Source organism: Hoplias malabaricus, chromosome Y, assembly GCF_029633855.1.
Source record: "Hoplias malabaricus isolate fHopMal1 chromosome Y, fHopMal1.hap1, whole genome shotgun sequence".
Classification (NCBI taxonomy): Eukaryota; Metazoa; Chordata; class Actinopteri; order Characiformes; family Erythrinidae; genus Hoplias; species Hoplias malabaricus.
Window position 1 is genome coordinate 56,858,399 of NC_089820.1, and position 14,161 is coordinate 56,872,559.

The window sequence follows — 14,161 nt, forward strand, 5'->3', positions numbered from 1 at the left end:
AGCTGGTAGTTAGTTAGTATTCTCCTACAAGCATGTTCAGCCTTAGTAGAGAAGGCTAATTCAGGTCCATAATGTAAAAAAGAATTTTTGTTCCTCTAGTCCTAACCCTTTGAGGCCACTTTAGGATGATTAGAAAAGCCACACAGCTGGAATGAAATCCTGGACTGGACTTTAACTTGAAATTTTTTACTTTCTGTGTTACATCACGAGACCAGATTTATGTGCTGTGTTCACTCTCTGCGTTTGCAGGGGTGGAAAAAGTAAAAGACCTCACCAAGATTTTCTTCCAATTGATTGGCTTCTCTAATCCTACTACTATGGAATTTTAGGGCCATGGCATTAAAAAGAAAACCCAAAAAACTCTGAGATTCTGAGAATAAGTTCGGAATATTTCTGAGGAAAAAAAGTCAGTATAATTCAGAGAATAAAGTCAGAATATTTAGAGAAACACAGTCTGGGTTATTATTTATTATAATATGTAGACAGACAGACTCACAGTCTGTGCACCATGAGTGAGTTGTGAAAGAAGCAGTCAGTGAACAGAATTATTTATTAAACGAATCCACACAATAAGACGACTAACCCCCATCAGTGCAGCCCCTGACTGTGATGCATACGGCTTTAGTTTATTGCACGAGTCCGAGCTGTAACGCGATGGAGACTCGTGGACACGCCGGAGTTCCACTCGCTCTGGATCCATCATTTCATGCTCGTTAATTGTATCCTGCGTCGTCTTCTGAATAAACAGGTTCTTGCACTGATTTAGAGTTTAAATACTAATCATAATCTGGTCCTGAAGTAGCAGAGGACTGAGTATTTATTCCTGAAATCTGTACCACAGCAACACACTGCATTCCTCAATTACACTGGGGTTGTGTCTACCCCATTATAAGTGCAGTACATTATTCCAACATTATTGTCAGAATTATTCCAAAATTATTCTCAGAATATTATTATTATTATGCTGTGGCCCTAAAACTCTGGTAGTTGGACTAATCATCTCAAACCATCAGAGGCATCAGGGCAGTAGAAGCTAAATTCTGAGAGGGCATTATCCTTTTGACTTTCTGGATCTCAGTGTGCCACCTCTCTTTGGTAGCATTGTGTGACTGAGGGTGATCTAGCAAACTGGCAGAGGCTAAATTGGGGAGAAAATTGGATGCAAATGTACCAAGAAATTTTCGTATTTTTAAAAACTAATCAAGCTATTGTTTTGCTCTATTAAACTCCATCATCAACTGCTCCACAAAATGGGAGTTAAGATTGATTGAATGTTTCTGGCCCTGGTCTGGCCCACATCCCTTATTTTCATGGCAGACTTGCCAAATGGGTTGACAGCACTTGAGCAGATCGCTCCTGCTTGCCCAATGAGGGCCACACAACATCAAATCAGGGACGCGTTGCCAGAAGGCACATTTTGGGACGCTTTTTTTTTTTTTGCTAACATCCATGTTGCCCTGGCCAACACATCTGGGAACACCTTTGCCAGAAGTGGGGCAGATCTGTTTTGTGACATGTCCCCAAATGAGCCTTTTTAATATGTGGGTCACTTTGGGTTCACATGCAGTTTGCAGCAACAACTGTGGCCCAGCAGTGCTACATCTCTGCCAGAGGTGGCCCACATCCTCAGGCTTTCTGTGATTAAAAGAAACACTAGGTAGTGTTTTTGCCTTAAAATCGCAGCTTTAAATCATTGTGATGATCCACAGAGCTCTTATAGGGAGATTAGACCCTCTGTCACTGCCACTCTAGGTTCAGCACGGCAGAAACTACACTATGTAACTTCAGAAGGAGGGTAAGAAACCACCCCATCCCCACTTTGATTTCAGAACAGTGCTGTAAAAGTGAATTACACTCCTCAACTCTAGGAGGAGCCTAGGATGAAAAACCCCAGCTCTTATCTACTGATACTTCAAGCCCAGTGTTGAGGACCGTCCAAAATATTGTCCCTCTGCTCTCTTTCTATTGGACAGACTTGACTTGAGGCTAAAGTTATCTGGTAAAACTGAGTAATTCTTCTTTGTGGAACATGCTCCAGGTATTGTATGATAATAAAATAAGTTATATGTGTGTATTCCGATATTAGAGCTACATTCACTGTCCAGATAAACAGCTTCTCATGTCAAAGCAACTGCAAAGCCCTGTAGCTCATATCCCATATATAAACCTCACATGCTCATATCTAACATCTTAAATATCCAACACAATCAACAGAACTCACATCACTGCATCATCTGGATCTTTCCTGTTTGTCTGGAGTGTCTCTGTTTGGTCTTCCTCGTAAACTCAGCATAAGGAGTTTTTCCTTTTCAGTCTTTGTGGAGATCTCAACACTATTTCTACTCACTCTTTTTTTGGTCGGTGGACTGTTCTCAGTCCAGACACTGAGGGGTTTAAAAACTCCAGCAGCACTGCTGTGTCTGATCCACTCTACACCAGCACAACACACACTAACACACCACCACCACGTCAATGTCACTGCAGCGTTGAGAATGATCCACCACCACATCACACCTGCTCTGTGGGGGTCCACAAAGGTGAAGTGGGGGTAACAAAATATGTAGCGCAAAAGATGGACTGCAGTCTGTAATTTGTAGATCTACAGCATGCTCCTGTTGGTCAGTCGAGTTCATTAAATGGACAGTGAATGTAGAAATACCCTCCTCTAAAAGCTACAAAGTGCAGCGGTAATTTTAAGGATAAAATATAACACAGTGTTGTTTAAATGCGGAGTGTAGCTGTGGATCTGAATTCCTGAGTCTGTCTGGTCCTTCACAGTGAGACTGAGAAGCTGGGGCCACTCTGCCGCTAACAGCAGACGCTGAAGGCTGGCGGGCGGCACGGTGCCAGCTGGGCGCTGCAGTGTAAGGTGGCAAAGAGTGAAACACACCCACAAAACCATAAAACACTCAGGATGCATTTTCCAGCCACTGGCTTATAATTAGCAATCCAAATATTTCACCGGGCTTCCAGAAAAATCCGCAGAGCGAGAATTACAGTGCAAAGATGGAATGGCAGTTCAAAACAACCAGAGAGAGAGAGGGAAGATAGAGAGGGAAGAGAGAGAGAGAGAGAGAGAGAGAGAGAGAGAGAGAGAGAGAGAGAGAGAGAGAGAGAGAGAGAGAGAGAGAGAGAGAGAGAGGAGGTAAAAAAACAGTGCTAAATGTGGCACCCCCTTCACCATAAAAAAAAACTAAACAAAAAAAAAACACCACTGACTGTCAACACAGCAAATAAAATAAACAGCATGAAGAGGTGAATCCCCTCCCACACACACACACACACACACACACACACACACACACACACACACACACAGCAGATCCACTTGATCTCTGTCTTTGTAAAGAACAAATAAAAAAGCAAGCCTCCTTAACTTCTCTGCAGTTGCCCCCTTAATATTGCTGTAGCTCTACAGAGTTCCTCATTAATACCTCTATTAACTACACATTAATATCTCCATAGTTCCATCTTCATAATTCCTTCTCAATATTTCTGTAGTTCCTTATAAACATCTGTTATTCCCAATTAAAACCTCTGTATTCTCTCATTAACGTTGCTGTGTTTCCTCCTTAATATATTTGAAGAATAAATATATTGAAATCGTCTCCTTTACATCTTCATAGTTCCTCCTTAATATCTCTGTATTTCCACCTTATTATCCCTGTATTTACTCCTGGATGACAGTGAGGTCAGATGAAGGGACAGTGAAGACTTTAGCCTGTGTCCCCTGCTGCTCAACTGTCTCTCCTGAGAGGGTCCAGGAATGTCCCCTGTCTCTTCTCTGGAGTTTGAGTGTATGTCTCAGGGCTGAGATAATAACATTCCTGTTTATCTGAAGACAGCGCTGCACTGTTTCAAATCAGTTCTCAGAACCACCTCAGTTCTGATGATGTGATTAAATTTATAATCTCTACCTGCACAAGAATCTCACGTCTCCTTTTTGTCTGAGCAGTTCAAGGAGAATCTCATGAGCAATAAATATTTCTTCTGGGAATAATCTCCAAAAGTGCCACATAGTGACAAAAACAATCACAGGATATATTAGAGAGAGAGAGAGAGAGAGAGAGAGAGAGAGAGAGAGAGAGAGAGAGAGAGAGAGAGACAGAGAGAGAGAGAGAGAGAGAGAGAGAGAGAGAGAGACAGAGAGAGAGAGAGAGAGAGAGAGAGAATACACCTGTCTGTTCCACTCACCTGTTTGAGTAAGTGGCTCCTGTGAGGAAGAACCAGAGCTTCTGTCCCAAGTGACTGAAAAGAAATGAGAAAGCTTTAAGCTTTGGGTTCTGCTTCTTCACTCTCACTCTCTACCTCCTAACTCCCTCCTTCTCCCCCCCACCTTTCTCTCTCTCTCTCTCTCTCTCTCTCCCCTCTAACACACTCCGTCCTCTCTCTCTTTTGCCCTCTCTTATACATCTCCTTACTATTCTCTCACATCCTTTACACTTTATTTCACTTCTAACTCACCTCATTCTCACTCTTCTCTCAAGTTGTTGCATTGTATCTTTTGCTGCATCCTGTTTTGTCTATTGTCACTATAACATTCTAATGATCTAACCATAACTCTATTACACTCTAACACAGTAACACTAACACTGTGTCCCTGTAACAATATCACTGTAACACTTTAACACTACCAATATAACACTGTAACTCTAACATTGTAACACTGTAACTGTAACACTACCAATGTACCACTGTAATTCTAACACTGTAACATTACCAATGTGACAATATAACTCTACCAATGTAACACTGTAACTGTAACCCTACCAATGCAACACTATAACTCTACCAATGTAACACTGTAACTCTAACACTGTAACACCACCAATGTGACACTCTAGCTCTAACATTGTAACACTGTAACACTACCAGTGTAACTCTAATACTGTAACTCTAACATTGTAACTCTACCATTGTAACACTGTAACTGTAACTCTAACACTGTAACTGTAACACTTCCTGTGTAACTCTAATACTGTAACACTGTAACTCTAACACTGTAACTCTAACACTGTAACAGTACCAGTGTAACACTGTAACACTACCAATTTAACACTGTATCTCTAAAATTGTAACATTACCAATATAATACTTTAACTTTAACACTACCAATGTGCCACTGTAACATTTACAGCATTCATACCAGATACTCATATCATATAATAGGGCACATGACACTGTTGCCGTGACAACACAAAGCACCAGTCTGCAAAATGCCACAGTTTGTAAATATGAAACTGATCCTGAGCGGCTCCAGCAGTGCATCCAGCATACAACTGTCAATCAGCCGTAACACTTCGTCTGATCCATGGAACAAAGAAGAAGACACAGGACGTGATGTGATTTAGTTGGATGAAGTTTGTGGGTTTTTTTAAAAGATGGGTATAAACATGGAACTTAAAGGGCCAGTAACATGAAAAAGGTCAAAGACATATAAACATAGATTTGATAGGAGAAAGCATGGGTATTTTCTCCTCAGTTTGACCTTCTTTTCACATTTTTGTCCTGAACTAAAGGCTTAGCTCTCACAGTCATGGTTCACCCCCGCCACCCACTAAACCTGTCTGATGGTTTTACCATGAATGTGTGACTTAACGACAGTCACAAGCTCGGTACTGAATCTCAGGGTTGCGTCAGTGCAGAGTGATGTCTGTTTGAAGTCTGATTACTGTTGCAGTTGCTTTAATATCTGCTCATTTTCTTTCCCACCCATGCAGGGTCCTGGCTATTGACGAACAGGGTGAGCAAAGTATGCAGAGCAACAGATAGAGTACTCTCTTTAATGGCAGAACTCCAATGTGCTCCTGTGTGGTTAGTGGAGCTGATGAAATGGACAGTGAGTGTAGAAACAGACCTGTCATTTTAATGCTATGGCTGATCGGTGTATAGCCACTGAATAGCATCTGTATAAAAATCCAGGATTATAAGCTCTCACCTTGAGTCTGACTATATCCACTGAGAACAGACATCACTGCATGCATATTTACATTTTCTTTAAAAGGCACAGCAAGAAAAATCTCTGTTTCATTCAGAGGTAAAATCAGAGGGTGTTAAAAATAACTGATGGCTGTTTTCGGTACATAAACCCACACTGTACGTAGATCCCAAGGAGGACACGATCACATGCAAGAAAAAAAATCAGGATATGAGCACTTTAATCTTCATATTTTTATGTAATCCACAATCACTGTTTGCGGAGCTCGTCTGAGTGCACTTCATTTTCACTCTGAGCCACAAAATACGATCTGCTTTCTGCAAAAATCCACACAGAGACGATCTGATCCACTGGCACATGATCACAGATCTGTCAGAGTCTCTCTCTCGCTCTCTCTTCCTCCTCCTATTGCTCGCCTCCTTCTACCTACACCTAACCTCTCTCTCTGTGTCTCTCTCTCTCACTGTCTCTCTCTCTCTGTCTCTCCCCTATAGTAATTACACCGAGGTCTAACCCGCACCCACAATTAGTGGTGAAGTGAAATAAGTGTGCCTCTTTTCTTGTCTCTCTCACTATTCTTTCCCTCTCCCTCCCTCCCTCCCCCTGTCTCCCTTACACACACACACACACACACACACACACACACACACATACATCATTGCTATTCTTTTTCTTTTTCTCTTTCACTCTCTATATTTTGACTCTCGTATCTGTCTTCTCAATATATTTCTCGCTCTTTCTCCATTCTTTCTCTTGATTTATCTCCTCATCCTATTCTTTCTTACTTTCTCTCTTATATTTGTGTTACGGAGTTTAATGTCTATGAATAAAAGTAGACAACCCTCGGTTCTGGGCCTTAATGAAATGTCTGTGAATAACTTTGGTAAAAAAAACCACAAGGAACAAACCCCACAGCAGTGTCCTCCCCCTGTGTAAACAGCCCCTGTTCAGAACGCCCGCTTTCAGCACCTGTTCCTTTAAATGATAATGAGCCGCTCGCTGTTCACCCCGACCCCGAGCGCACAGCAGTGAGGAGCGAGGAGCAGAAGCTCTGGTTTTTAGCCGTTTTCACTCTGTTCTCTTTCTTCTCCGTTTTTACTCAGTGCTCTTATTTCTCGGCGCTCGTTGTGTCTGCTTTGCTGTGTTTAACCTCCTCTTTGCGCTCTCACATTAACACGGGTCTTGCGCTGTGATTGGACAGAGTCAGATGAGGGCAATTCTAAAGTCTCTGTGCTCTATGTAAGATTCTATTCACCATTCTATGTGTGTGTGTGTGTGTTTGTGTGTGTGTGTGTGAGTTGTTGTTGAAACCATTATACTCCACTGTCATTTTTACTCGATTTTCAAATGCCCTTAATATAAACTCATCCAGATCCGTGAGAAAAGCAATCTACACCCCACGTCATTTCAGGGGTTTAACTTTGTTCTGTTTTGTAAATTCATCCACTGTGTGACTTTAATCTTTTAGTTTGGAGCTTTGGCCTTTGATTTGAGATGAAGTAAACAAGAACAGAGCTCCATAAACATACAGTTACTCAGCAATAATTCGTTCTTGAGCTAATTCTTGACTCCCGTTGTCTTTTTTTTTTCCCTTTCTTTCTTTCTTTTTGGTTCTTACTTCCTACTCGAACCATGGTCCTCTTAGAGTAAGTTAAGTCAGTCATTGCACTGAATCTAAAAACCTCTTTCAGGAGCAGTAATCTGTAAACGAATGCAAGTTTGTATTAGGCTTCATTGCTTTTGTCTCCCTCCAACGGCCAACAAAGGAATCGCAGTTTTTAATAACAACCTCTTGTGTCTGTGCTTTTTTTTTTTTATATATTTTGGGTAAGGCATCTGTAGGGGAGTTTAGAGGTCATTTTAAAGTGTGGGGACGTGTTTTACAATGCTGTGTAACCACCATGTAAACGAACTCTGAGTGGGTTCCTTTTGAAGCTCTGTGTTTAAACACCACCCACAGTGAGTTCTGCATGGGTGGGAAAGAAAATGAGCAGATATTAAAGCGACTGCAGCAGTAATCAGACATCACTCTACACTGACGCAATCCTGAGATTCAGCACCGAGCTTGTGACTGTCGTTAAGTCACACATTCATGGTAAAACCATCAGACGGGTTTAGTGGGTGACGGTGGTGAACCATGACTGTGAGAGCTAGGCCTTTAGTTCAGGACAAAAATGTGAAAAGAAGGTCAAACTGAGGAGAAAATACCCAGGCAATAATGCTGCTTTCTTTTATCAAATCTATGAGTTATCTGTGGTATGTTAGCACTAACCTTACACTGATTCACATGAAAATCTGACCTTTATAAACACTTTAGTTGACGCTACAGTCATTTCCAAAGGTCTTCAATTCAGTTCCTGAAGGACTAATCAATTTGGAAAATAATTTGTCTATATCTGTCTAAATACAAAATCCTGACCGGTAATTTTCCTGAGAGTATTTCAAGATTTTAAAACTTTTATTTTAAAACCAACACAGAATATGATATTTAACAATATTTACACATGGAGACTAACTCTTTGTTAAAACCCAATTACATTTAATTAAATCTTATATTGACTCTTAAACAACAAATAAGCATCAACCTCAACTTATTTGTGAACTTATATTTAATCAATAAATTAATAAATGTAAAAAATTACAAGCTGAAATACACATACAGACAAAAAAATACATAATGTATTATTAAAGGAGGTATAAAATAAGGACAAGGCCCCAAACTAAAGGTTCACTGTCTGGTTATTTTTCTAACAAGTCCACACTTTGGTCCTGCTGAGATTAACCTGGGGGCAACATGAACATTGTGTTGCTTTTGTCTCCCTCTAGTGGTCATTAACTAACTAACCGCAGGCTCATTACACAGCCTCCTTTCTTTTCTTCTGTTCGTTAATACGCTGTTTAATACGTATTAAAGCTAACATTGAAATCAATCATATTTTATATGTCATACTTTTGATTTTAGTATCGTAATATATATTACTATATTTTACTGTATTTATACGTCACTTTCAGCTACTGCTATTATTTTATATTTGTGCTACAGCTGTTTTATATTTTATTACTAATTTTAGCACAGTTTTTATGTTTGTTTTTACTGTATAAATTTATGTAAATTACATTTGAGTAAGTACAAATTAATTGTTACAAAATGAAATAATTAAGCACCTATTTCAGCACAATTTGTGGTTTATTTTAGAATATAAACCCCTTCTGGAGACGGCGGTGTTTCAGAAAATTTTTTAAACTTATTTTCAACAATTTTCAAGTATTTCAACGACTGTAAACAATAGACTTCTATTTTGAAAACTGAATGTTCTCTACAGGCCTGTGGCCGTTAGTGTGTCTCTGCTGTTGATCCAGAGCTGGGATCCAGGGCGGATTGAAGGCCGCTGGAGACCGCGGACTTTCTCAGGCACTGATCCGCTGTTTGAGCTCTGTTTCGTGGGGCAGAATGTCTGTTACAGCGGCGCGGCTGGAGAACTCCAACCCGTTGATCTTCCACCGCGCGGCGGAGAGACTAATCACAACCGAGGAACAGGACGAGCATCTCCCCGACCCCATCGACGACAGGGAGATATTTGATATCCTTTAAAATAAAAACTGTTACAGAGTTGGGGTCCTCCACTTTCTACAGTGTTTCAGGCTGCTCAGCCCCGGCTACAGCTGATTTACAAAATTCTGTAGACTCTACTTTTGTATTTGGCCTTAAATCAGCTGGCTAACTGAGAAAAATAAATATTATAATGAGGAAATTATTTGAAATACATGCAGTTTAATTTGAGAACATTTTTCTCAATGTGTTCCCTTGATTTTCAAAACACTCGTTATATTTTAATCATACACACATTCTTTTTTATAGACAGGTTGTTTTCATTTGCCATTCCCTTAATACACTCAGCTATATTCCAACATCTTGTTTATAGCCTTCTTAGAAAAACTGGGAACTGCAGAAAAAAAATGAATAACTACCCAAAACACCACACTGCAGACAATTGTGCACCCCTTTACTTCAGAAGAAATTTTGGAATACGTGTCCAAAGTGTTCCACAACATAGAGAAAGTGTGCACTTTAAACTAAACCTAAGTCTTATAGTAAGATTAGATTGGGACAGGAACACACTGTATATAGCAGAGGTTTTCAAAGTATTTAGTACCCAGCATCGTTCAGAGTTTGTACCACAAAAGGCTCAGTCCAGCTGAGTGCTTGGTAATGACCTGATCATGTTTATTGGGGCAGGAGATGAAAATAAATTGTTTTTCAACTTTCATGACACTTTTAGAAGGCTTCTTCTCTAACGACCAATCAGCTCATTATCCTAACCCTTAATGAGGTTGAAATGTGGCTGGTGGAGCGAGGACATGCTAAATTGGACATTAGGGAGCTGATGAATACACCCAGGGAACAGTGGCCCAAAAACATCAAGGTGTTGTCTACATACAACAGGTTATATTCTACACCTTAACTGCTTTATCACATCTCATCAGGTCCATCAATGACCCTGAACACCCTCTGTCCCTCGAGGAGCTGAATGTCGTGGAGCAAGTGCGAGTAAACGTGAGTTTATTCAGATTACGTTATATACACTACATTACATTTTGTACATGTATCGAGTGGTTCCCAAACCTTTTTCTGCAGTGCTCCAGAATATTTCCAGGTTCTCTCTGACATCCAGCGCTTGCAGTGCTCATAAACGTCTTTCATTTGCCTTGCTCTGCCACTTGATTAATCAAATAGTTTTAAAGGAAAATCAGTAAAACTACATAGATCATAGATCATTATTCACAGGGCTGTATGACCCCTAGATATACATCTAAAATGTCTTATTCCAACAGGATCAGTTGTCATGAAGGCTGCTTTTGCAGCTGTTTTCTTGTTGAAACAAGTCTTTAATAGATGAAAGGTGTATGTAAATGTTAATAAAACAAATGTTTGTGGTTTACACTGATGCTCAGGGCTTGATTTCAGAAAAGTATCTTAGCTCAAAGAGTTTCTGAAATGGTTGAGCGAGTCACACACTGAGCTCTCTCTTGTTTCTTTCTCACTCTTCTAAATTTAAGAACTTAATAGAACAAATAAAAACATAATTATCACATTCAAAAATGTTGTTTTCAGTGGGAAAAATAACGGACTGCTCCTTTAACCCTAAGATGTCTTTTTTACACGAGCTCATGATTAGATATTAAAGTATGAAACGAGCATCTTTCCTTAAAAATCAACTTCATCTTCTCTTCAGGTGAATGACCAGGAGAGCACTGTGTCTGTGGAGTTCACGCCCACAATCCCTCACTGCAGCATGGCTACTCTCATAGGGCTGTCGATCAAAGTCAAACTGCTACGCTCTCTACCAGACAGGTTCAAGGTGGGCTCCGGATTTTTGCCATATCAGGATTATGTTCTGGTGTTTTTGGTGTTTTCTTTTTTGGTGGTGGGTCTAATCTTTGCCTGTTTTTCCAGATTGACGTCCACATCACACCAGGCACACACGCCTCAGAGGATGCAGGTAATCTGCTGTTTCCCACTGTTTGATTCGTCTAAAAACCTATTTTTATTCATTGTTAGTACACTCCTTGTCCATATAGTGAGATCCACATTTTGGTTCTACAGTTACAGACATTAGTCCATCTGTTGCTATGCATACTTTGTTAGCCCACTTTCCCCCTGTTCCTCAGCGCTCAGGACCCTCACAGAGCAGGTGTGATGTGGTGGTGGATCATTCTCAGCGCTGCAGTGACACTGACGTGGTGGTGGTGTGTTAGTGTGTGTTGTGCTGGTGTAGAGTGGATCAGACACAGCAGTGCTGCTGGAGTTTTTAAACCCCTCAGTGCCTGGACTGAGAACAGTCCAACGACCAAAAACATCCAGCCGACAGCGTCCTGTGTCACTGATGAAGGACTAGAGGACGAGCGACACACGCTGTGCAGCGACAGATGAGCTACTGTCTCTGACTCTACATCTACAAGGTGGACCAACAAGGGAGGAGTGTCTCACAGAGTGGACAGAGAGTGGACACAGGGTTTAAAAACTCCAGCATCACTGCTGTGTCTGATCCATTTGTTCTTTTTCTCTCTCTCAGTCAATAAGCAGCTGGCAGATAAGGAGAGGGTGGCTGCAGCTCTGGAAAACTCCCAACTGCTGGAGGTGGTCAATCAGTGCCTTTCCAACAGAACTCTGTGATTTGACCAGTTCAGCGTTTAAACCAGGAGTCAGACTGACTGCATTTCGGCTCTTCTCTCAGCTCTCGCTCCTACTGCTCTGCAGCTTCAGCTTTATTTTTTTACCAGTCTAAATGCAAAGTAAAAGGCGTTTTGCGTTACTGTTTGACACTTCTGCCTGGATGTCTTCAGCCATGCCATCTGTGTATATATCTCCCATAAACACCCTGGGAAACTACCCTGATTTTTCTTAATAAATAAAAATATACACACGTTAATGAAGTAAAGTAATTGGTTACTAGATAATTCATTAGTTGAGGGGTAAACTAATTCCTTGAGAGTAATTTGATGCATAATCACACTTTGAAAGCAGTGAATTCAGTAATACCACATTTGGATTTAAAATAATACACTTCCTTTACACTTACTGTCCTGGGCTATATTCATTTTATTTATAATTTTATTTGCTTGTTATTATTGCTTCCTCGTGTTAAAATAAAATAAGTGTGATACAAAAAGAGCCACTAGTTTTTTAACAAAATAAAGAATTTACTAAACAACAAACAAAGAAAACAAATCAGACTCTGTGTCTTTGAAATCTGACAAAACATGGAACCAACCCCATGACATTGTGGAGTGGGTCTTTCAGGCTGTGGGCGAGCAGAGGAGGGCTGGGTGGGGACAGTGCGAGGGACTAATTGTATATAAATAGACCCCATGTATTGAATGAAAACAAAGGTGTAGGGTTTGAACTAAGACACCTTGAGGCATTAGGGTTTTTTTTTCTTGTCATTTTGATGAACTGAGGCTTTAATCAATGACCAGAGAGGAATTTAAGAGTTGAGTGTATGCAGTTATTTACAAATAATTAAGCCCCATTTTGCATTTGTTCTTGAGGTATTTTTTTTTAAATAAACGTAAACATTGTAGAATCTCATAAGGGCACAGAAAAGGCAGTGGCACGCGTGCTTGTTTTCTTGTGAAAATTCTTTAGCTTCACAGCAACAGAACATTAATCTGCACAAAAAACACAGATCAAAGAGGAAGGGGTCATTTCAGATTTACATTTCTTGCCATTATCAGGAGACATCAGAGTTTACTCTCTTTTTCGTTAGACCCTGCACTTCGTACCTCATTCGTCAAACTTGTAGTCAGCTCTGACACGGAGCGTATTGTTTAGTCTGTTGTACAGCTGTGGCCTAATGGTTAGAGAAGCAGGCTTGGGACTGGAAGGTTGCTGGTTAAATTCCCACGACCGGCAGAAATATTAGGGGCAGTCCACAGCTGAAGTGCACTTGAGCAAGGGACCCAACTGCCCCCCAGTGTGATCACTTCCCATAGTGCACTTGTGTGCGTGTGTTCACTGCCACAGATGGGTTCAATGTGGAAGATGCATTATTTTGTATGTTGTACAGTGACACATAATTGCACATATGCTTTTTGATTTTCATCTTTGGCGAATCCCTACAATAGAAAACTCCCATCTGGTACAAATGCCAGTAAATATGTGTGTAACAGATTATAAACATGGAAAAATGCTTAATTTGTGTTAAATTATCAAATCTATTAATTTCATCAGTTTTTAGAAGATGCATTTTTGCTTACTGATTTTTAACAGATATTAGCGTTAACACAAACAATGTTCCAGTCTAAGTGGTGGGAAAATAGAACAATTATTTTTTTATTTGCAGTGATATAAACACATGCTGCACCTCCTCCATGTTCAGTATTGAAGACAAACCCCAGTGCTCTTATTCTATATTCTATATGATTAATAATTTTTTCAATCCTGACTCAAATTCAGCAGTTTATTATTTAAATGGAAATCAACGTATTGTTTTCTAGTAAAAGCAAGAGCAACATTACATCAATGAAACAAAAATTTGCTTTTCATTTTGGCATGTTTTACGCACATCAGTGATTAAAAGTAATCGTGTGTTGCATTTCAATGAGACGTTTACTTTTGAAGACTCCTCGCCCCCTGTGAAAAAAAAAAAAAAAGTAAATAAGAAGCTTTTACTCTTGCGTACATTTAATTCATTCATTATCTGTAACCCTTATCTAGTTCAG

General features: G+C 40.1%; 1 protein-coding gene across 1 annotated transcript; it reads left to right on the forward strand.

The window, feature by feature from the left end:
- Positions 1–9,254: 9,254 nt before the first annotated feature.
- Positions 9,255–12,648, forward strand: LOC136679181 (cytosolic iron-sulfur assembly component 2B-like). The gene is made up of 5 exons (XM_066657555.1): positions 9,255–9,519; positions 10,414–10,493; positions 11,173–11,298; positions 11,394–11,439; positions 12,013–12,648. The coding sequence occupies exons 1-5, from the start codon at positions 9,390–9,392 to the stop codon at positions 12,111–12,113; spliced, it is 483 nt and encodes a 160-aa protein (XP_066513652.1). The 5' UTR covers positions 9,255–9,389; the 3' UTR covers positions 12,114–12,648.
- Positions 12,649–14,161: the final 1,513 nt, after the last annotated feature.

Excerpts from the sequence above, each read along its gene's own strand:
- LOC136679181 (XM_066657555.1), top strand. The coding sequence starts at position 9,390 with ATGTCTGTTACAGCGGCGCGGCTGGAGAACTCCAACCCGTTGATCTTC. Across the intron at positions 11,299-11,393 it reads CTCTACCAGACAGGTTCAAG|ATTGACGTCCACATCACACC; the intron begins GTGGGCTCCGGA and ends CTGTTTTTCCAG. Across the intron at positions 11,440-12,012 it reads ACACGCCTCAGAGGATGCAG|TCAATAAGCAGCTGGCAGAT; the intron begins GTAATCTGCTGT and ends TCTCTCTCTCAG.